At 39.4% G+C, this 24,937-nt stretch overlaps 1 protein-coding gene across 1 annotated transcript; it reads right to left on the bottom strand.

The window, feature by feature from the left end:
* Positions 1-6,276: 6,276 nt before the first annotated feature.
* On the bottom strand, positions 6,277-24,913 carry NSUN2 (NOP2/Sun RNA methyltransferase 2). The gene is made up of 19 exons (XM_084306899.1): positions 24,783-24,913; positions 24,530-24,687; positions 24,325-24,429; positions 24,139-24,244; positions 23,427-23,498; positions 22,122-22,206; positions 20,972-21,164; positions 20,538-20,612; positions 19,385-19,515; positions 16,229-16,302; positions 13,540-13,670; positions 12,845-12,941; positions 11,699-11,874; positions 11,091-11,183; positions 10,517-10,652; positions 9,088-9,168; positions 8,721-8,859; positions 7,656-7,695; positions 6,277-6,997 (listed from the first exon to the last, which is right to left on the bottom strand). The coding sequence occupies exons 1-19, from the start codon at positions 24,855-24,857 to the stop codon at positions 6,592-6,594; spliced, it is 2,373 nt and encodes a 790-aa protein (XP_084163025.1). The 5' UTR covers positions 24,858-24,913; the 3' UTR covers positions 6,277-6,591.
* Between the last annotated feature and the right edge of the window lie 24 nt (positions 24,914-24,937).

Raw genomic sequence — 24,937 nt, 5'->3', positions numbered from 1 at the left:
CAGATTAGACAAGCCTGATAAGTATCATCTAAGGATACCTAGAGAAGTAGCTCCCACTGCCTCAGAGCTCTTAACGGTCTGAGAAACCGAGCTCACAGGAGATTAGAAAAGAGCAGATGTTTTTGAGAGAGGAGCCTGGAAATAATGGAACAATCAGCTTAACTTCAAGGCTGTCATTCTGGCACCTTCCACAATCTCTAAATTACTTTTACTATAACAACAAAAAATATAAATCCAAATAACCTACACTGATTCTGCAGCAATTTCACACACACACCAAGAAAATTTATTACTAAGGTGTAAAAGAACATGTTTTTAATGTGTTTATAATGGCCTCTTCAACTCACAGCTGAGTGCACTTATACCTCTACACTTAAAAAAAAACAACACAAAAACAACAACAAACCAAAGCAACCTCAGAGTGAAAGCTAGGAAATTGTAGGATGTAGAAATACATAATAAAATAAGTTTACTATAAACTCAATAAGGTCTGTGCCTACGCAAATGACAGATGTAAAATCAGGAAACAGATCAACTGCGACTGGGAAACATGAGGTGATGTGAAGATGTCTGTGGCACAAGAGAAGTAGCAACGTTCAACCCATTTGGAAAGTGAGGGGTGTCTTTCACTTATTTGTAAATTTTCATTAAAGACGGTGTCAGCTCATTGTTTCTGTGGATTCGTGCTTAATACCCTATAACCACTAAGAAGGGATGATACAGAAAATGGAGGGAGCTTTCCTCAGAAAAGATACGTATCTGACTACAGGCCTGTAACACCCAGCTCCACCTGTTATCTGGGGGAGAAGGTAAAAGCTCTGAAGAAGTATGATCCCCTCTTTCTCTGCAGTTTGGAGAGCATTTTCACCAGTATGGCAGGTAACATTGAAAACAGCGAGACCTGATCGTGTGGTAAAGGCCTTGCACCACGTAGTGCATGTCCTCTGCTACCCTGGCTATCTAGAGGCCTCTCAGCAACAGACCAAGCCTAAGGAAACACATTATCTTCCACCCATCCTGCTATCATAATTATCCTTTTTGTTAATTGTTTTCTAGGCGGATGAAGAAGTTGATTGGGTTTTACTCCTCTGATGAAACATCAGCATTTAATACCCTGACTTGGATGTCAAGCTAAGGCAGAAACAAACACACACACACAAATCCAGGGCGGACCTCAGGCAAGGGGATGAGAAGCACTCTGCATTGCTGTTTCGTTAGTACTTGAGACTGTCCCCAAGAGCAGATCCATTATACGTTGACCCAGACAGTAAGACTCAAGGCTCTCAAACACCCCTTGCTCATAGGACATATGTGTGTGGGAAGTGGACGAAGCTGGGAGCTTCTGCCTGTTCCTTTTTTAAAAATGGTGCAGTCATGACCTTTAGCTCCATTCTGCACTGCAGGCAGAAGCTGAGGAACATGTTTTCTGCCTCCACAGCCCATATTTCTAGGAAATTTTACTGATCCACTGAGAGATCATGAGGCATTCCCACAAGTTTTTCTGCATTAAGAGGTACATATTTTAAATTGGGAAAAAAAGCTATGTAACTTTGCATTAAAAATGATCCCTGCAATTAATATGATAATTTTAAAAATTGTCCTTCTAAATAACTGACATTATTTATCATCATGAATATGCCACCATATAAAAAGCTCTTAACCTATGATTACTGAAAAAATCTTTTTTTTTTTTTTTTTTTTCATATTTCAGAGAACTTTGCACAAAGCTAGTTATATTTTCTTCTTGTTTACTAAATTGGAACACTTCACACATCTACAAGGATTTTTTTCTGTCATCAAGAGAAAAGCAATTTAAAAAATCAGAATATGAAAATGAAGCTATAAGGCATGGAAAACCAACAAGAAAATTCTGGAATAAATGCAGCAGCATAAATGTCATGAAAATTCGGAGTCATGAAGTAGCCGAGGGGTTGAGGGTAGTGATTGTTTCCCTCTGCTGATAGCTTGTGAGGCTGTACCTGCAGTACAGCCCATTACAATGCAGCCCAATAGGTCCCCATTAGAAGAATTGTCAACATACTGGAGAAGCCAACCAGTCAAGACCCACCAAGAGTTAGGAGGCTAGTCTGTGATGAACGAGATGAGGAGAGAGCCGGGTTCATGTAAGCCTAGAGACAAGGCTCCCCTCTTAACCAAGGGGGTTTTGAGTACTTTTGAGTACTTTGTATTTCTTCAGGAAATGCCAGTGCCTCAATTCTACACCCCAAAAACTAGATGTAAGTGTTACCAACCCCATGTTGGAATTGGGATAATCAATTTCTCTGTAGTAAACGGAACACTTAAAAATCACTAAGAACGCTTACCCAGTTCATCTCTCTGCTTGTTTTTAAGTGCCTGACTTCAGCCTTCCACAAGGTCTTTAACAGTTCCATCTGCTGACTTTATTTTAACATTTTCTTGCAGTTACAGAGGATGCTGGTTGGAAGGGACCTCTGGAGGTTTCTAGCCCAACCCCGTGTTCTGAACAGGACTGTAATAAACACTCAATCACGTCAGCTGTGACTTTGGCTGACTCTTGAAAACCTCTGAGGATGGAGATTCCATTTAAATGTCATTATATCAAGAAACAATACATTGTAGAGTTGTCTAAACTATTTTTTTTTGTCAAATATGTTGACTTCTGTATGTTTATTGTAGCCCTGGAAGCCAAAAAGAAATCTGATGTTTGAGTAATGACTGCAGATGAGGCATTATGAATGCTAGATACATGCTGAGTTTTGCGCTGCTGCTCTGTTTGGAAGGAAGCCAAACAGCAGATGATAGAATAAATATAAAATGAAAGTGCATCTTTTTCCATAAGCGACAACAAATTGCTCTGGGTTACTCATTTAAAGAAAAAAAAAGCAACATTAAAGGCAAACCCGTATGTAGCCAACAGCCCGCTTAAATGTAACTGTATAGAAATACCAGGTGCAGAAGTAAGAAAACTTAATTTGCATTCAAAACAAGGAGCCATCCTGTGAGTAGTAGACAAGACTACAGTTGAAGAACAATCCTCAGGTTTGCTGCCGTGGCTGTCCCATCTATCTTCCAGAACAGGGGTTGTGTTTTCACTCTCTCATGATGCCTGAATGCTTTCCCAGCCACTCTCACTACCTGTCAGCGTTCAGGTTACAATGCTTGCTTCAGAGGAGGGGGCAAAAAAAAAATGCATGCAGTGCTAAGAGTGCATCAAGCCGACTTTATTAGGATGCTGAGTGGCAGTAACAAAACAGCCGTGCTGCCCGCGCTGTTCTGCTGGAGCTTGTTTACAAGGCTCGTCCTGCAGAGGCACCACGGCACAACCACGTGCTGACCCTGGCTCTGCCAGCAATGCGGCGTGAGCACACAACTGCTTGTTTTCTCCAGGCCAGTTTTCCCACTGGGAGAAAGCAGCACGCTGATTGCCCTTTGCTGCGGCCCAGGATAAGGGTTGTCACGGGAGCTGAATCAGTTTCTTTTACTGCTAACACTTTACTTTGCAAAATCCCACTGACTTCTAAACAGGCTTCAGATATTTAAGGAAAAAAAAAATCATCTTGGTGCCAATTATGGTACATTAATTCAGAGGGAAACCAAACTGTCAGAATTCTAGCAAACTTCCAGAGAAACTAACATTCGGTAAACGCTGAAGACAAGGCTACAAAACAGTATCCACTTGGTGTTTCCCCTCCTTTTCTTTCTATTTTTCTCATACAATGGATGATTTCCTGGCAGCACCATCAACTTCTCCTGAGGGCATCTCTGAGCAGAACCTAATCAGAGTATTCTTTCAGATGCAAGAAACTTTTTATTTCCCCTCTATCACATTTAAAACGCCCTGCCACCAGTGCAAGCATCTACGGTCCCTGTGTTTCTAAAAAATGCCAAACTAGAGAAAACTCTCAAGACATCTAATAGGGACTGCTTACAAGGATGGACTCAATTAGTGAACTACAAACCTAGTAATTTTGAATTTACGTTCTCGGACCTGACAAGATGACTACATCACCTCTCTTCCTTCTAGACTGTTCAATTATCTGCAGCAACCAATGCTCAAAACCACCCAAGCAGATGTTCATCCATCTGACCATTAGAATCACAGAAGCACATACCTCGCAGAGAAGGACAAACACACAGCTTTTCATTGGATTTCCAGCCTAGGAAGCCAGGACAGTGTTTTCGGCCACTGCCTAAAGTCTTGGGCTTCTCTCTGGCAGTCAAGGTAAAAATAACTAACTAGGACAGAGCAACCACAACAAGCAAACTAGCAGTATTTCAACAAACAATAAACCAATGTCTGTGTAGTGTTGTTGTTTTTTGGAGAGGGTGGTGTTGTTTCTGAAATACAGAGTAAAACTGCCGATCAGTGCAAGAAAAGTAGACTCCCCGTTTCTTGGCTCAAATCTCCCATTAGCACTTGACAGGAAGAAAACAAACAAACAAACAAACAAACAAAAAAAACTAAAAATAGCAGAATTTGTAGATATTGCAGGAAAAGGGGACAACTCAAAGAATTTAAAATGGTCCAGATGTGGGCTCTTCATCTATTAAGTTACACCTGATTTAAATAAGTTAATAATCTAAGACTGCATTTTCCTTTAGCTCCCAGACATAAGCTTTCTATTCGCATTTTAGTCTGACAGTGGCAAGCTGTCAAAAAAAAAAAAAAAAAGCCATCAAGACTGTTCTTTTATACAGATAGCTTTTTGCCAATTGCTGCAATCAGCTGTATCAACAAGTATTTTCATCAGCTGAACCTGAATTGAAACTTCTGCAGAGTCACAGACTGAAACATAGCTTAAATTACGGCTCAAAGGCACCAACAGATGCAGTACATGAAGCCATCAGTTCTGATTTCTTTACATAATTTTTGACCTTCTGATAATTTGTGGACATCATTAGACCATAAAAATAATGGCTGTGTTATAATTAGTCTTTAGGGCTGAGTACTGCAGACTGTATGACGTTGATCATGCAACTCTTCCTCTATTTCAAATACCCAACATGTAAAAATAAATGCAAACATATGAAAACGAATGCTAATTTCATGCTTTAAGTTGGATGCTGCTACATCAGCAGGATTTCTTTTCTTATGTATCTTGTTAGAATTAAAAATTATACTTTATATATACTTTCTTTCGAAAGAAAATTCTGCTATGCAGGACCTTTCAAAAAGCTACCCATCCAACTGCAGCTGTCAGTTCAAGGAGTGAACTCAAACCTTGGTTGTGGATACGTACCATAGAGCATTTAGCTCTAACAAGCAAAATACAAGGGTAAGAACATTTTTATTAACCTATTTTATGAACTCTCAGGAGGAAAATGAGTCCTGTCGATGCTTTTTCACTGCATAAGACTTAGCATCTTACCAGAGGACATGTCACTATTTCAGTTTTACACCTCTCCCTCGAGAATACACCCTGTGATGAAGTAGTTCAAGGGCAAGCATCAGAAAGTCTGGTGTAGCAAGGTACAGCAAACGGATCCAAGCCATGTTAGGACTTCATCAGGAAAAACAAACATTGTAAATTTAGTTTGACAAGCAGCACAAATATTTGCATCACATGGTTCTACTGCAGGACAATTACTTGTACCACCAGTCACCTTCCTTTCAGGTCAACTTGATAAAAGTAGAAAGAAACTAAGCCACAAAGGGTGGAATGTAAATTATAAGCTTTGAGGACAGCTGAGTAAATTTTTTTAGTCAGCTTATGTAAATCACCCTTTTGGCCCCAAATAACCTCTTTTAAACATCTACTCTATGACAATATACATACTGCTTTTTTTAAAAAAAAGTATTATTTCAACTATAAGCAAGTATCTTGCAGAAATTAGAGACAACTCCCATTTGATGGAATGACTGAGAAACAGAGGACTACTGTAGCCATGAGGGACAGTCACAGACTCTTTCAGGCACATTCCAAGACATGAGTCTGAAGCATGTTCAGCGCACCTGAAGATCTAGTTAAGGACATTCCACCTCCCTTACAAAGAATTTGCCACTCTGCCACGCAATATTTTATTCTGAATAAATTAAACGGGCTTTTAGTTAAGTATCCTATATGTTTATGTATTTGTATGCATACTTGCAATGATTCCCTGACCCAGTAAAAAAAAAAAACAACATGTAAATAGTACTCAGGTTGGGTGGTTGGTGGTTGGTTTTCTTAAAGGAAAAAATGTTATTTCTAGAACTTTTATGCTTTGAATGAAACACCGTGGGGTTTTTTTGTTGTTTGTTGGTTTGGTTTTTGGTTGTTTCCTTGTTTTATTCTGAAGGAAGTCTTCATAAAATGCAGAACAGTTCCACAGGCAGTTTATTTGTACATACCATTATTCCATTTCAAAGACAGGCTTTAGATTTTACTGGTGCATGGTCCATTGCCAGCAACAGACACTCAAACTCACCAGTGAAACTGAGCTTAAAAATGGTACAAATAAGACATGTTTGAGGAGAAATCTCTTTATAGTTTTTGATTTAAAAAATAAAATAGGTGAAACTTTAAAAAAGGAACATCACATTCCAACTGAAACTTTAAAATATTCTTCTATGCTAGAAGCAAGACTGGTGAGTTCTCAGGGAAGCAGCCAAGTAACAGAGAAAGAAATTTAATCTTTCACATCATTTGTATCACTGTCTTTACTTTCCTGGCTTACATGATTGTTGCTATTTTTACTAAATTGACCCAAATCCTCAATTTTATTTTCTACTTCCATAGCACTGCTTTCCACAGGACTGTGGGAGGATTCTTCACCTATTTCTGCTTCCATTTTTGTGACTAAATCATGTTCTTTATCTTCCACATCCATTCCTTCCTCCGTTTGTGCTGCTCCGTATTGACCTTCTTCCTCTGTTTTACCTTCTGATTCCTCCTCTTTCCTCTTTGCTTTAAACACTTCAACTCCCATCATCCTCAGGTAATGAAGTCTCTCATTCTTGGGCACAAAGGCACGGAGTGATGTCTTTCCTTGCCAACCACACAGCACTATAGGACACTGAAGCTCATCAGGTTTTCTACAAACAAGCAGTTATATTTGGTCAACTAGGAAAAGGTGAATCTTGAAAACTTAATTTTATAGGCATATCCTCATAAATAAACACACAATCTTTAACAGTAAGTGCAATTTATAACTATCTGTAGAAGATGCAAGTACTTTGTTCTGAACTTCAATATCTAAACATGTACCTGCTTGCCTACCAGCAAGGAATGAAAAAGAAAAAAAAAAAAAAAAGAAAAAAAAAAAAAAAAAAAAAGCTCTAATGTCTGCAACATGTAAAATGATTTTCTGGCTCTGATGGCTTCTAAAAGTAATTTAAGCAACAGTGCAATATAAGCTTACATTTAAAAAGATATCTCAAAAGCTTCTGAAACTGCTTAGGCAACAAAAATGAACAATGGAAATGTTTAATTTTTTCCTATTCCTTAGCAGGGAACAAAAACATCACATGCAATCATACTGTGCATCTCTGGCAGAACTAGGGGCTCTCCTTTATAGAACAACTGTTTTGAAAGCACAAAGGCAAGATAGCTTCTTTCCCTTCTAATTCTTTGCATTCTGTCTAGCTTCATTGTTGATATCAATGCATCTCCACTTTTGTTTTTCTCAGAGTGAAAATAAATTCTTGTCCAAATTTTAAAAGCAAGTAAATTGAAAGCAACACATCTACTTACTCTGGGTCTGGGTCATACTTCAGAACTATACTTCCCATCGCTAGGGCACGGTGAGGGGGGAGAAAAACAACAGATGTGTCACTTGGTGCAATGTTAACATTGAATGATAGTAATTAGAAAAATATTGAAAAAAAAACAAACAATTTTTTAGACAGCCTCACAGCATGACTTTGACAGCTGATCAGCAGTTACCTACACCAATACCATAAATTATAGACAATAACAGTGCTTATTTATTTATTTAGCCAGACCAAAAATATTTAGTTGCGTCAGCAATTGCCTAAAAAAGTCCCCAAAGCAAACAAATTAAGCTATAAAACCACATAGTGGATTAATTCACTCAGAAGATCCAGTAAGGACCTTTTACTTAAGTAAAATGGACATGGTTTAGTGGCTGATATTGGTGGTAGGGGGATGGTTGGACTGGCTATCTTTGAAGTCTTTTATAACTTTAATGATTCTATGATAAGAGTATGCCAGCCCAAATTTTATTTCTGATGTTTTTCCCATTTTGTCTCATCACATACCAAAGTGACCCGTGATGACTTGGAAATAAAGTGATATAAATAAACAGAAAAAAAGTCTTAATTTCTTCAAGCATCCAGCACTTAGGAAAAAATAAATCAGCATGAGTCCATATTGCTCCCCATATTTAAGACAATAAAATCTGAATACCTAAATTTGATACACAGAATCATGAGAAACAATTTCAGATGACAAAGAGTTTCGACTGGCACACTACGAGGAGCAAAGATCAACAGTCGACCTAAAATTTTTCTTCTTCAGGTATTTTAAACGCCTCATACTACTGCTGCGTGAATTCACATGTTTTGCAACTTCTCTCTTCTCTGGAATTCATAAACCTCAAGGGCTGTGACCAGAAAGGACTACAAATCCTAGTAACACACCGGGCTTCAGTAATGCTTCACTACCTAATTAACAGGTTTAACATAACTTCAGTCATTTTTTTAAGCAAATACAGTTTATGTGAGTGGATTTTTCTCTAGTTTTCTGTTTTAAACATCGTAATGATTGTTTTGTCATATCACGAACTAGAAGACTTACCCATGTCTTTGACTTTCTTCTGTGTTTCACTGCTAAATTTACTTAAGAATGGATTTTCCTGGGTTAGCAGAATTTTAACATCTTCTATGCAGACATTTATAATCCTTGCATGAATGAATGGGTATAGAGTGTATATCCCCTGTATAATAGATAAATATAATTATTTTGAAATGTGCCCTCTACTTTCTGAAGGAGAAATGTTAAAAACAGTACGTGCTTTAGCCGATACCAGAAGGCAATTTTCAAACGTTAAAACATTCTAAAAATGCAAATTGCCCTTAATCTGACAAATTTAGTGCCAACTGTGCTCTAAGCTCAAGAGGACACCAAAGTTATCTTCTCTGAAAATAAAATACTATATAATTACCTCTTGTGCTAATCTGAAGGCACATCCGAACTGCTCACCATCACTATTGCGAGACCAGACTTTTATCCCTGTGTTAATAACCTGCAAATGGCAAAGCAAATAAGCATCATTAAAGAGTACAAATTCTAAATTACCACTTTGCTTTTCCACAATTGCTTTACTTAAACTAGGAAAAAAGGCTAACTCTGACACATCTGCTCATTTGTACTGGGCACTTATTTAAGTTCATGTAAACATTAATTCAAGGAAAAAAGGAATATCCAATATCAAAATATAGTTCTCTCTGAAGTCTTTTACTCCTTTCCATGTTGAAAACTGAACAATGCAAAAAAGAGGTAGTCTTAAAATGAGGGCACCCAACTATCAAGGTCTAATTTTAATCTTTGTCAGAAATTTCTGTGTGATTTTGGGAAATTCAATCAAGGACAGGATTTTAAAAACAGAGATGCTTAATATTAGGACACATATCCACCAAGGTATATGTGGTACCCAAAGTCTTACTGTCTAGTGAAACACACCAGTTTCTTGAAATTGTCAGTTTTGTAGCCATTTTCTGCATGTGGGATAAAATAATAAGTATTTATCTGTCTTTAAGACCTGTAATGTGTACTGGACAAACTCAGAAATATTCAGTTTTCAACTAAACAAGACCCTAAACCACACCTGATCTAGCTTTGAAGTCAGCCCAGTTTATTCAATGACTTCTAAGGCAAATCTTTAGCATGTGGACTATTTATTTATTTATTTAATATGACTTCTGTTTAGCATGGGAGTCATAAACACTAAGATGCATTTGAAAATTTCCAATGCAAACCATCCTCCATGGCCTGCCGAATCCATTTAACATGGGAGTCTTATTAAATAAAATAAATAAATGTTTTTCCTCCTCGATCTGTAATTCACAAAAAATATTTTGTATGTCAACATCATTCGGCTTAAGCATTTTTCAAAACATTCACTTGTTGAAATTACTTCAAACAATGTCCCCATATAGCACACACAGCTAATAATTCAACTGAAGTTATTTGTTGTTTTTGGTAGGCTTTCAGGATCTTAATGTGTCCTATAATTATAAGGGGCTCATATCTACAACAGCATCAGCGTAAACTTGTGATTACTTGTGAAAGTAATTGAAGATCACAGAAGAATTCATGTACACACACAGAGCAGCAGTTATAGTCCCTTCCTCTATTCTTACGCTCCCTTCCGCCTGCCAAAAATAACAGTGCTTTTAATCTTGGAGACTGATATTTACCCCTCTGAGATAGTACTTCAACTCTTTAACAGAGGATGGAAACAGAGGAAAACATTCAGAGTAAGAAGAGGCCTATTAGAGGGCTACTTCTTCATATGAATGGTCAATTCTGCAAAAAAGTTAAAGGAGGCATCCACTGATGCTTATAATCTCTGTTGTGAAGATGAACCATACCTTCATCTTCTCACTGTTGTTCAAAAGCACGTTCCTTAGCTCCTTAGAAACCATGTACAGCTGTCTCTTCTTTCCTTCTTGAGTTCGAGTTAGTAAATTCATCTTGGGAAACGAAGGGTCCAATGCATAAAACTTCCTGAGGCCATATAATAATTGTTTTGGTTACATGAACAATGAAATCACATACTCAAAATGTACAAATTAGCATATTTGCTTGAGCTATCTCTAGAAACACCTTCAGCCACTTGACACTGGCTTCAGTATACAACAACTAACATTTCCGAGATTTCTAAGTACAAAAAAACTAACATTTCTAAGCATAAGAAAAGATTCTTGGTCATAAATACTAAGATTCATTTGAAATTTTCCAATGCAAACTGTCCTCTGTGGCCTGCCAAATCCAGACGTTTTAGACTTTCATTTTAAGAGCTCAAATGTGGAGGAAAATCTTGTAAAATGGTAGGGAAAAAGCTTATGTATGACCAAGTAGATCCATCTTGAGTGATTAACTAAATTATTAATATTCCTAGACTATTCGTAATCCTACCGTAAAAACAGAAACATTTTTTCTTACTGGATAGGTTCGAACAATGGATCGTCTTCAGGGAGAAACACAAAAGGATCTTCTTTAAAACCAAACATCTTCATTTTTTTAGACGGCGGTGGTCTAAAAAGCAAATACCATTGTCAATTTTAGCAAAAAGTAATCAGTTTAGAATCAGTATATTCAGTTAATTTAGTCAACACTTGCCTTATGATAACAGTAGCATGCCAAACTTGATACTGACATTCTCCTGTACTTCAGTAAGACAATACTACCTATAATTTAGCTTCTTAAAATAATGAAGTGAAAGCATGAAGTGAAAGCAGTGCTTGAGAGCAGAAAGCACACAAAGAAGTATGCAGAGATTTGTGAGGGAGAAATTCTAGAGGCAGTTAAAGATCTTCCAAAGGTTAACTTCTTTTCCTTGACAGAGAAGAAAGAGCTAACAGACTTTGCAAATGCTAATAGGCAAGGCAGTCATTTTCCTAATTTGCTTAAACACAAGACAGACACAGTAATGTAGACACCTGAGCAAATTCAGTAATTCTTATTGACCCATTTCTAAAAGAGTCCAATAACAGAAGAACTACACAACACTCAGCAATAATGAGGCGGTCACAAGACAAATAGTCTCTTACCCACATACTCCTCCTTTTTTGCTTTGCTCAGTGTCTGAATTCTGAGATTCCTGCATTTTCTTAGACTCTTCATTTTCAGCAAGTGTTGGTTCCTCAGCAGTATCTTCAGAACCATCATCTGCATTCGTTGTTGTTACTTCAGCATCTTCTGTTCTCTGTGGCAATTTCTGATGAACCTATTTCAAACAAAGTATTTTCAACAAAGACAAAGCAGTACCTAATTGGTAACAAAAGGTACCCATACCCTCTCTTTGCACATGCTTAGTTCTTATCAATTTGTATGGAAGTGCTTGGACAGATCCATTTAGTTAGCTAATCTAACTATTGAAGTCCACAGGTTGCATTACTGTTAAGCATAGCTCTAGACAATGTCTTACCAAGTTTACAAGAAAGGTATTCTCGTACCATTTATAAAATCATGTTCAAGCATTCAGAGATCACTTTAAGCCAGGACCTGTTTCTTTCCTCCTAGCAGTCAAAATGACACACACAGCCTGCTACACAAGCATTAAACTGCACTGAGTGCTACAGCATTAAACTTTGAACAGTATAAACTATTTGGATGAGGCCTGCCTCCAAACAAATGCTTTCTCCTTACTGCCGCAGAAGTTTTACTCATAAGGGCTTCTAATGAAGCATATCAAATAAACTGAAACAGCTAAAAGGGATTCACACAGGAGTTTCTCTCCAAGATACAGTCTGAGATCAAACAAGTCATGTCAACTTAAAATACTAAAAATTAAAAACCACACAACTGACAACAATGGATCAAAGTCAGATGGCTGAAGCTGCTGCTGCTCCTTACTGTTTTACATCTATTCCCCTGTTGATGATCTGATGGACTCAATCTGCTAGCGAATCACTTCTGAGCAACCCATCACGTAGTAAGATAAATCAGAATTAGCTTACAACACAGTAGAAAAAAACTTTTAGCAAACAGATCTCACAGCCGAAGGCAGTGACAGCTTCAGCTACCCTGTCCAATGTGGTTCTGTAGTTCTTTCAGAGTCTTAATTTTCTGTTCAACTTTTACCTTGCTATTTCACAATGATTTCAGAATCCCCTTTTTCTCCTATATTAAAAGGAGATGGTAAATTCCAGAAATGTTATTGAAAGGTAGCATTTTGCTCTTTTAAAAGAAGTTACCTTAGGCTGGCGTTTGTTCCATGGCATTGGAGATTTTTTTATTAAAACAGCCACAAAAAAGCCTCCTGTGTTCTGGTGATGTGGCAATATCCTAAGACTACAGGGGAAAAAAAAAAAATTGCAGCAGATTCATCATCAGCATTCAGACTCTTGCAAAGTACTAGAAGCATCACATTTACTTTCAGCATAAAGTACCCCTATCAGGATTGCGCAGATTTAATTCAAGGTAGGAACAGGATCTAAAATAGAGCGTTCTGACAAAATTACTTGCATCAGTGCAACGCATTCATTTCACCATTCACATCTGAGCTTTAATGACTCATATCTAAATGCTATTTTTAGAATAACTATGCAAAGTCCTTCATAGAAAATAAGTCACGGTGTTGAATTGATAATGCTTAGCATACTTTTCCAGTAATATTGCTCATGTATCTTTATTGGTTGCAAAGAAGCTGACCTGTTGTATTAATACCTATTCCTTGTAAGCAATGTTCACTGAAATCTAAGTATTGTGTATTGACATTACCTATGAAGCAACCAAACTGAATTCAGACCTGTACAAGCATAGCATAGACATAATGCAAGTACAGGCATACTGCAACACATTCCTATCTGAACTCCTAATTACAATTTGTCCATCACCGTAGGAGGTAACCATCAAAACCTCATAAAATCTACTTGGGAAAAACTCTTACCAACGCTCCAGATTCATTGCCTTTAGCTTCTCTTCATCCTTTACTGGAAACATAGTGGGACGTATTTGTGTTTGTCTATTTAAAGGCACATCTTTCCACTCTTCAAACCACTGTCCATCTTTCAGCATGACCTTCAAAGAGGAAATATAAATAACAAAGAATACAGGTCACCATTTTTAATTAAAATACTTTCAAACCAAGGTTCAGATGCCTAGAAGTTATTTTCTGTTATAGTAAATTAAATTCTTTATAGCTCATTGTTCCTATAACGTGCATTGTACGTGTGCACCTAAGAGCAGGAGATTCTTGCCAGCCGTGCCTCTTTCCTCCACTTTGTGGAGGAAAGCAAGGAAAGCACTTTGTGGAGGAATGCTTCAAAAAGCAAGCAGTCCAGTAGACACTGCTGCGGAATCAACTGCATTGTCTCTGTTAACCTTCCAGAACATACGGAACACCAAAATTCAAAGAATGAAGGACAAAAGATTAGTCCTTCAAAAAGTCCTTCAGAAGATTAGTATAAGATTAGTAAGCCACCATACAGAGAATTTCACTTATTTTTCTCCGTGAGACTGGCTGTGAAACATCCTGCTACAGGCACCTTCCAAGCAGTATACAAGGAAGAATGCTGATCATTCTTCTTTGCATTCCAGGAGAGACAAGAAATGAGGAATCCCAATTTTATATTTTAGGAAAGATATAAGCACAGAGCCCCATGACAAATACAAAGGTCATAGTGATTTTTTTTTTTAAGGAAAGCTACTTAACAATCATGTGTGTAACATCTTATTCCACTGAAGGCTCAAAGCTTTTAAGGACTCTTAGGATATAAGCAGAAGTTCAGACACTGAACCAATTACACCTAAAATACTATCCTTTTGCAGGTATTTCAAGTCCAAACATGCTGCATGCCATATTGCTAGATGGAGACAAGATAGACTGCGATTCTGAACTGTTTTCCTTTGCAAGTCATGAGTTCAGCTGGGGAGAAAAACCACGAGACCGATAAACAACTGGATGCGTAAACAAGTCTGGAATTATAGTGGATACTAGAATAATTGCCCAACAGCCCTGCTCTGTTCAGTTTCGGTTTGCCTGTCAAACCTCCCAGTGTAACTGCTGGAATGACAAACCATCAAAAAGAATGCACTGAACTCCTTTCTATCACACGTTTTGTTAGCTTCTTGTTAAGGTAGAACAAAGACTAAAAGCAATGCAGAAGCAGATTACCATTACCCAAAGTTAAAATATTCTTTCCTTCAAGATTATGAAATAAGTCATTGGAGTTCGCTCATTATCTGACTTAAGGACAGAGTCCTGAATGCTGTTTCCAAGCATCTAAACATCACGTGAACAAAACCTTGTTTTCCTTTTGCTGTTTCCAGAGATTTGATGTGAACTCATGCTCAGGAATATTTAATATAATCGCTAAGTCACAGAACTCCCATTGAACAGATGTTTCACCAGGAAACAAAAGACTATACCGAGCAAAAACAGTGCCAAAGCAAGCTAATACATTCAGTGACAAGCTAGCTAGCAAGGCTTGAAAAGAAGGTAATAGCAGCAAATAAAAGCTGAAATATGTCTTGCAAACTTCCAACAAATTATTATTAGCTTTTTTTTTTTTTTTTTTTAAGATACCCATAAGGGGGATTTGTATTTCAATTGCAATCACAGAAATAAATGTTCCAGGGAACACAATATAATCTTTGCAATCTTTATGTATATATTTGTAGCCTTACACAGCACAGACAAAATAAAACAATGATTATAGAGCCACAGTTATGAATTTTACATTTACCTTTCAGTTACAAGAACACAATTGAAACTTATGGAACTATAACAGCACAGAAATCAGCCAGCTTTTAGGCTGGATTTCTAACAGCAGAACATAAGCAAACCTTTACTCTGTGCATCTTGTTCATTAGCCTACACACAGGCACAAACCTGCAGACTGTACCACTGCAAGAGACTATGAAATGGGGGTGAAAGACATAATAAGCAATGGTGTGGCAAGGGCACATGCTTATAAGTATAGTTTAATCAGAGCTCTTTTCCCTACTGCCAGGATGGCTGCCTACTTCTCTTGATTATACTCTTAACAGGAAGTTGAAGAAGCTCTGGTTTGGGGTTTTTGGTGTCTTTTTTTTTTTTTTTTTTTTTTTTTTTGCCCCTCCCTACTAGTCTGTTTCCAGAACTGGAATCAGATAAAGTCTGGAACAAAATACTGAATTTCTACTAATATTCTAGGATTACTCACATCACTGCAGTTTTTACAGTTTATTTCCACAATGGATTTAACAGCATTTACTTCCAAATGATTCAAATGGACCAGCTAAACAACTGTAATATCTAACAGCTATAAACTGTAAAGAGGGAGGAAGAGGGCTAAATTAAAATGTGCCTGAAATTATGTTGCCATCTACAGGCCATCAGCTGTGCACGGTAGGAAAGGAAATCATTAAGAAAGCAGAGGTGATAGAGCCAAGAAAACCCAAAGTAGAAGAGGAGAGCAGATGAGGAGACAAGAACTTACCATTAGAAAGATTTTACCTCTCTTCTCTACAATAGTCTAAAACTCTCAACAGCAAGTTGCTAACATTATTTCAGCTCAATCTAATGTTTTGAAATGTCCATAATTTAACACACAACTATAGACCAAGAACATCACAGAAATACCACATTAAAGTACCTTCCATTTTGTAATTCCTGGCATCCTCTTCAGACCTGGCAACTCAGAAGAGACATCAGCAAGTTCTAAGGCACCTGGAATGTCAGAGATACAAAACATTTTTGAAAACACAATTTGAGAGTTGTTCTCCTAATTAACTTTTATAATAGTAGTTTTCCTTAAAGTTTTAAGACCACTTTAATGCCTTTGCTTTTTCAGACTTCCAAGGAACAAAATACAATTACTACAGTGCAAATCAACAAGAAAGATGCTAAGAGCTGCTCATACCAACTACAGATGTTTGCAACCTATAAATCAACCAAAGAACAACGTATGGTTGGTTAGACACTTTTCCCAACTGCTACATAGTGTAATTCACCACAACCTATATAATTAAACATCAGTGTTCCAGGCAGCGCAGTCATAGAACAACTTCTGTTTTCATTTACTTAGCATTTGGATTCACAAAACTGCTTAAGTATTTTTCACAGAAGTACTCTTCTGGGATGAAGAGTAACCTCATAATTTCTTTTTTTTTGTGATTCTGAATAGTTATTTAAAAATACGGCAGACTTCTCCTCATGTTTTTCACAATTTATCAACCTCTTCTACATGACTAAACATTTACTCTTATAGCGGCTAGCTGTATGTGACAGCTGGAAGTACATCTCTTAAATAAACGAAAAAGTAATACAGGTATACATATTCTAAAACGTCAAGTTGAATGAGATTCAAAATGTCATTTGTGTCTTTCCTTTGAATATTCTTGACTACTTCCAGCATGACTTCAGCTGATGCCTCAAGACTACATCAGACCAATCGGGCATTAGACCAGTAGCAGAAGCACTACAATTCCCAGCAGAGAAACGTGGTACAAAATTGCCGTTTCCTTACTCCTTCTGCCCTGAGGGGAAAGGAAACACTGATGTGCTCCACAAGAAGCAGTACTACAAAGTGCTACGTACTAAGGACTGACCTAAGCAATTCCTCAAGGTGCAATGCCCCTCACAGACCACTGCACTACAACTTCGCCCTTCTTTAGCCACATCTATACTCAAAGCCCTGTGAGGATAAGGTTTGCTCACTGGGATACCCAAATGGGCCATCCATATGCCATGGCCCAATACTGCAGTAAAGATGCTTACTTCCAAGTATTACATTTGCCCCAAATGCTGCAGTTGCTGACGTCTATCTATTTCCATTCTCGGTTTGTGATCCTAATAATAAACTCTGTGGAAAAATTCATGCAAAATCCAGTTAGTTGACTCCCAACTTCAAGATCCTGACTCAGAAAAAAATGTCCCTCAGCTAAAGTTCAGAAATTTTGGTTACTGAACCCTACTGAGCCCAAATTAATGCACTGCACCTTCCCAGATCAATTTTTTCACCTCTTGTTACTTCAGGTGATTGAGAGTTAACAGCAGCATATGCAAGCCAAAAACGTACAAAAACACAAGCCCAAACAAATTTACAAGCATGTTAAAATGTGACTCAAAGGACGCTGATGGTATCAGTGACTCACACTTACTGGCACGCAACAACATTCCTCAAACTGCTTAAGGACACTCTGATTTTTACTCCTATGGCACACATCAGTAAGGTCCCACGCTGTGTTTTCCAAAGGGAATGTGAGTATCAGTCATGGAGCCCAACCAGTGGAATCAGAAGACAGGTAACACAGACTGACTTCTGTTGATTCTACTGTACTTTTTGCATATCATTAATAGAGCTTGGAACCGTTTTAAAAGGACCAATAAACTCCAAACCAATCCCTAACTTGTGTGGGATGTGCTGCTCCAGCTAGATGCATAGAAGCCCATGGGACCTGACGGGATTCATCCCCGGGTGCTCAGAGAGCTGGCTGATATCAATGCCAGACCTCTCTGTTATTTTTCAATGTTTCTGGGAATCTGGAGAGGTCCCGGTCAAATGGAAGCTGGCAATTGCTGACCCAGTTTTCAAGAAGGGCAAGAAAGAAGACCCTGGTAATTACAGGCCTGTCAGTCTCACTTCAGTGCCTGGTAAAATTATCGAGAAAATTGTTCTGTGTGTTATTGAAAAACACCTGAAGGACAACACAGTCATTGGCTGGAGCCACTGTATGTTCAAGATGGGAAGGTCCTGCTTAATGAACTTAATTTCTTTTATGACAATGTCACCCATCTTGTTGACCAAGGGAAATCAGCTGATGAAATCTTTTTTAGTTTCAGTAAAGCTTTTGATACTGTTTTTCAAAGTATCCTTATGGACAAAATGTCCAGCACGCAACTAGATAAATACATAATATGATAGGTGAACAATTGACTGATGGGTTGGACTCAGTGTTATAGGCTGGCAGCCAGTGGGGTTCCCTGGGGCTCCATTTTAGTTTTCATAAATGACTTGGATGCAGGACTTGAAGGAATATTGAGTTTGTGGAGCTGCTGACTCCCTTGAGGGCAGAAATCTCTTTGCCTTCCAGAGAGATCTTGACAAATTAGAGAGCTGGGCAGTCACCAACTACATGAAGTTTAACAAGAGAAAGCACCAGATTCTGCACCAGGGAAGCAGCAACCCTGGCTATACGTACAGACCGGGGGATGAGAAGCTGCAGAGCAGTCCCACATAATATGATCTGGGGGTTTTAGTCAATAACAAGTTGAATATGAGTCAACGGCGTGCCCTGGCAGCCAAAAGCACTAACTGTACCCTGGGGACCATCCAGAACGGCATTTGCTAGCCAGCTGAGGGAAGTGGTTGTCCCACTCAGCTCTGCACTGCTGCAGCCTCACCTCAAGCGCTATGTGCAGTTCGGGGTGCCACGATATTAAAAGGACATAAAACTATTAGAAAGTGTTTAAAGGAGGGCTACAAAGATGGTGAAGGGTCTGGAGGGCAAGACCCATGAAAAGTGTTTGAGGTCCCTTGGTTTGTTCAGCCCAGAGCAGAGCAGGCTGAGGGGAGGCCTCATGGTGGCCTGAAGCTCCCTCAGGAGGGGAGCAGAGGGGCAGGCGCTGAGCTCTGCTCTCTGGGGACAGCAACAGAACCCGTGGGAACGGCATGGAGCTGGGACAGGGGAGGGTCAGGATGGGGGTTAGGGAAAGGTTCTGCACCCAGAGGGTGGTCGGGCACTGGGACAGGGGAAGAGGAGGACTGAAAAAATAACATTTCCCCTACTGTCCAAGATTGCATTCTCACCTTGACTCTTTTCCAGCAGAGCTGCGATTACAGCTTCATTTTCGATAGGATTCAATGAACATGTAGAGTATACCATTCTCCCACCTTCTGCCAGCTGTTCAACACCACGGGTCGCAATTCTTAACTGCAATCTAAAAGAACATTTTTGGTCTAACCAGACATCATTCAGGAAACAGAAACATTTCCCCCCTTTTTTTCAGGGGAAGTTATGCTACCTATACCTCAGACAAATAGCTCTCCATGGGCTAACAACACATTCTGAGTTCAACAGTTGTCACCAACACACAAATTAAATTCAGTTGTAAAGTGTCAGCTATCTCTGTGCTGCACACACACTCACAATTACACCTGTTAAAACAGCAATTAGGTCAAACATTAATGGGACTGCATGGTAAGTTTTAACACAGCGTTCTGTATTTTCTTCTATCTAGCGCCCTGTCAAGTTTATAATGAAGCATGCAAAACTAGAACAATAACCCCCTAAGCCCTACTTTTCTCAGAAATCTAGAATTAAAATGAAGTGTAATATGACTGTTATCACAGACGAAAACGCTTAGCTAATGCTGGACTTCAGTGAAGAGTATCTCTGAGCTGGATGACCAGCTTATACTATAGCTGCATACTTGCAACTGAAATAAACCCTACAATTACAAATGAGTTGCCAAGCAGTAAAAACATGTCATCACAGGTCAGCTGAGTCACACTAACTGAGCGCATTCCCAACTTGCAACAAATGCAAATAAAATGTTCTAAGTTTTTCATCTATGCTTAAATTATGGCTTTTTTACCTAGTACCTTGTACGAGGCTAAATACTCATTTACCATAAATTAACTTCAGTGTCAGGTAGCTGAAACCATTTATGTATGGGCTCCAATATTCTAGAATACACTAAAACACCACTATTAAGTTTTACAAGTTTCTGTGATTGTATCAGTTATTTTCCATCAGTATTTCACCTGCATAAACATTAGGAATCCTATCCAAATGATCTAAAATATTAACCCTTTCTGGGAATAACATATAAGCTCTTGATTTGAGAGAAAAGGAACACTGCTTTGTCATATATTAATATACAAATGCATGCGAGTGCTAAAAAGGTAGGAAAAGGAGGAGGAGAAACGAAAGGACGGATGTATAACAAGCATTTGTTACCCATGGAGCTGCAAACTGTTTTGTGTTGTCCACTTCTTCCATACATCAATGTTTTTCCTCATGGTTCCATCTCCACTGTAACAGAAGTCAAACACATTTGTATTATTTGTGGGTAAAATTAATCCCATATCCAAGTCATTTACAACTGCAAAAAATTAACAGTCCTTCTCCCATGTTATGCTGTACTGTTTATGTCTATGCTATATTTGTATTTTAATATTCTAAGCATAAAATGAAAATTTGTAACCCTTCAGCTAATCAAATATAAGTACCACTTGGAATAATAAAAGGCCACCTTGATTTGGTATCCCCTTACCTACGACAGTTTAAGAGATTCACCTTTTTTGGATGTAACCAAAAGTTACACAGTAAGCAAGACAGAAAACATCACTTGGTACCACAAAAATACAAGTACTGGTATACATGCAAGATACCTGCAGGGGACATCACATAAAATCCTGTCGTAGAAGAGGACCTCTTTTTTTCCATCAACGTCTATTTGCAGATTAGGAATACTGGAGGCATCGTGATTTACCACCATGATGCATGGACTGTTTAATCTTTTAGCCTGATGAACCAGCAAATAGCACCGCTTGTTGTCAACATCATTAGCAATTACAAAACCCTCTGTGAACATAAAACAGTGGGAAGAAGCATTACTATTTAACAGCTAAATAATTTACAGAGTGGCTTGCTTTATCTTCAAATTTGTGCAGATCTTTTACTAGAGATTCTTATTTAGAGGACCATTTATAAACAGAGGACCCCTAACTGAACGTAAATTAAGAATGGTAAGGTCTAACTAACATGACAAATACAGTCTCAAGATTTCTAGCTTCCATGCAGCTGAGTTTCCAAGGTACAACTAAGGGCCCTTCCCTTCTTGTTCTCAACGTAAAACCTTTGGAGATAAAACCTCCTCTACCACCACAGATTTCTGTATTACACTGAAAATCTGCTGGTGTACAGAAAGAACACACCCCTCCAAATTCACAATTTATGGAGACAGTATTTTCTGTGAGCACCTAAGTAAAGGTAGATATTTGAGAGTGGTGAGGCACCGGAACAGGCTGCCCAGAGAAGCTGTGGATGCCCCATCCCTGCAGGTGCTCAAGACCAGGCTGGATGGGGCTTTCAGCAACCTGGTATAGCGGGGGGTGTCCCTGCCCATGGCAGGGGGGTTGGAAATGAGTGATCTTTAAGGTCCTTTCCAGCCCAAACTACTCTAGGAGCTTAAAGAAAGACACTTCTGATAACCTTCATTTAAGGCTGAAGCACCTTAATCCAAGTGCAGGACACAAGCAGAACATAAAGGTGTGCAGACCACCACATAGAAATTGATCTGTGACTGCATCTATTGCATGCTCAGCTGTGAAGATAAATAATCCTTCTCTCTTTTTCAACCCAAGGAAGCCCACAACATTTCAAGGAAAAGGCAGAGGTATTTTCCATCTCATATACTTCAACCAATGATGGAATTCAGTATATAGTTAAATGCAGTTGCCATCTGTGATATTAATCTATTACATAAAAAGGGGGCAATTTAAAGTCACAATTTTTTTTTGCTCGTTTTTCCAAACTTACTGGGAAAAGGATCATTCATGTCTGCATGCAACATTTCAATGAGCTGTGCAGTCTTAGATCCAGGTGCAGCACACATATCTAAAATCTAAAAAGACAAAAAGGTTAAAAAGAACAAGCCCTGCCTTCTACATACTTGAAAAACGTGCTATGTATTCTTGGTTAAATATATGTTTTTGCATATAAACACAAAATGATTATGATTACTCAGAACACTGATCTGCAAGAAACTACAAAGTACAGTTCCGTTCTTAAACACATCAAAGAAAACAGTTTTATCTCTACGGGTCTACAACATGAGAAGAACTTTGGCTTGTAGGGAACATCTAAACCAGCTGAAAAAAAATACAAATACAAAATACAAATACAAAAGCATGTGCAAAAATATTCAATTTGTGTTTTACATGAAGTCAAACACATTTACTACCTGTTCAACCCCACGCGAAACTCAAAATGTACCTGTGACTCATTAGGACAATCCCTATCACTAAATCCTTTCAATGAAGGAAGAGGGAGATTTAAAATTTTTAAATAAAGAAGTGCACAACATGGCTGCTTAAGATCACAGGGCACTTTTAACTAGCTCCCTGACACAGATTAGAAGAGTAAGGCCACCTGACCGTCATTCATTCTGACCTGAAGTACAGTGCGTGCAAACACGGCCAAGTTTAGAACAGGAAGTCTGCTACCAGATACCTCCATCCCTACAATCTGCCACTAGAAAGTTTCTTGTGCGTTCCTTAGCCACCTCAAATTTAAGTTAGCAACCTGTAATTTTCAGCTACCATCAACAGCAGGTTTCAGCTCACCGAAATTACTTTGCCTAACAGATACACAGAAGTTTGCAACTTCTTCAAAAGGTATAAAGGCTTCTTCAAAATGTATAAAGGACTGAAAATCAGCTGGTAGAGAACATGACAATTGGGATCTGGAAAAGCATGTCTGTTCACAGCATGACAGATAACAGGAAGTTTAAACATTTAGTTACCTTACTTTAAAAGGGGGTTGTAACACAAATAGGATACCTAACCTGGATACAGCTAGTTACATTTACACACCAAAATTAAGATCACACAACTACGTTAAAGCAAAGTCTTTTTTCCTTAGTATTGCTCATAGCTGAAAAAGCAGCTGTCTCTCTGTCTATCTATTTATGAACTGAACACTAGTTGACTGGTGTGGTCTACATGCAGAAAGCATAAAACACGCCAACATAGAACATCAGAACTGATACCGTCATTGTAGGCTTAGTTTAAGCAATCTGTCTTATATGAAAAAACCCTAGCGTGCATTGTATTTTAGAGTTACCTTATGATGAGGATTAACATTAAGCAGCAGAGGTGGGATCATACTAACAGCCTCTTGACGACTGATATTTCCCTTAAAGAAAAAAAACATTTGACAAGACAAAACGTTTATTTTACAATAAACTAAAAAGAACAAAACACCTTCCTTAAATTAAAATAACAAAGCAGTCAAAAACACAGCTTCAAACTTAAGATTAAATTATGTTACCATATAACAATCAGTATTTCCTAAACCGAATTTCAGATATAGTCCATATCTATTAATTCTACAGTTGAGATTTCTGTTCAAAAGAAAATAGAAGCTGGCTTCAAACAAGTGAAAGTGTGAAACATCCGCTATTACTGGTAAGTCTTGGTGCATATATACACATGGTTTTTACCCTGCTCAAGCATCTGTTTTTTAACAGCAACTAATTACTCCAGAAGCACTTATTTTCACGTTCTCAAACAAAAAATTGTGATGATGTTAGTAAAAATATTTAAAAGCGTAGTTATGTGCTGGAGTTATGGGATGAATCAACGTAATATGGAGCGATATAATTATTTGCTGGAGTTAGTGGATGAATCAACGGAATATAAAATCCAGATTTTTTCCGAGTCAGGCATTTTCTGGGAGGAAAGGCACTGCCTCGACTTGTCACGCCACCCTGAAACACAACTCCACGTGGGGCTGGGGAGCAGCAGCGCCAGGACCTGAGCGGCCGGGCACTTACACACTCGGTCTCGCTGACCAGGAACTGGTGGAACTTCTCCAGCTGCGGCGACTTGCGCAGGATCTTTCTGCTCAGGTTGGTGTGCCAGGCTAGCTCCTCCGGGTACCTGGGGCGCAGGGGGGAGACGTAAGAGAGGGGAAGGCGAGGAGATGGAGGCGGGATGAGAGGAGGGGGCGGCGGGCTCACCAGCTCAGCGGCTGCGGCATCTCCACCTCCTGCCCGTCGACGCGGAGGCCGCGCAGCTCGGCGAAGAAGCGCTCCTTGAGGCAGTGCCGGATCTCCCTGGCGTGGCTGCGGGGCGAGAGGCGAGGCTGAGGGCCGGGCCGGGCCGGGTGCGAGGCCCGGTCCCGTGGAGGCCCGCCCCGTGTCCCCGGTGTCCCGGTGCCCTCACCTCTTGTACCCGGTGATGCGCAGCGTGGCGGGCAGCGGCTCGCGCAGCGCCGCCATGAAGGCGTCCCACTCGGCGGCGGGCACCACGGCCTGCTCGCGGTAGTACCGCTCGAACAGCGCGTTCTCCTTCACGATCTCGGGGTAGCCGCCGGACCAGCCCTGAAACACACCCCCACCGTCACGCACAGCCCGGTGCGGTGCGGTGCGGCCCAGCCCGTCCCGTCCCGTCCCGTCCCGTCCCGGTTCTCTCTCACCGCCTGCTCCCCGCCGCCGCCGCCGCCCCGCTCCTGCCGCTGCGGCCGCCGCCGCTCGCGGGCCCTGCGGCCCATGGCTGCCAGCAGCCTGCCCAGCACCGTGATGGCGGAGCGGGCGCCGGCACCGCCGCCACGCGGCGCTCCGCGCATGCGCA

The sequence above is a fragment of the Netta rufina genome (genome assembly GCF_964035555.1).
Source record: "Netta rufina genome assembly, chromosome: 2".
NCBI lineage: Eukaryota > Metazoa > Chordata > Aves > Anseriformes > Anatidae > Netta > Netta rufina.
The sequence above is the reverse complement of the archived record's forward strand: the minus strand, read 5'-3'. Positions and strand labels throughout refer to the sequence as shown.

Bases quoted from the DNA above. Each gene is read 5' to 3' on its own strand.
- NSUN2 (XM_084306899.1), bottom strand. From the start codon at position 24,857: ATGGGCCGCAGGGCCCGCGAGCGGCGGCGGCCGCAGCGGCAGGAGCGG. The intron at 21,165-22,121 runs GTAAGTTTGGAA...TTATGTTCACAG, and splicing joins CATGAATGATCCTTTTCCCA to AGGGTTTTGTAATTGCTAAT. The intron at 12,942-13,539 runs GTAAGAGTTTTT...TTTCCCCTGTAG, and splicing joins GCAATGAATCTGGAGCGTTG to TCTTAGGATATTGCCACATC.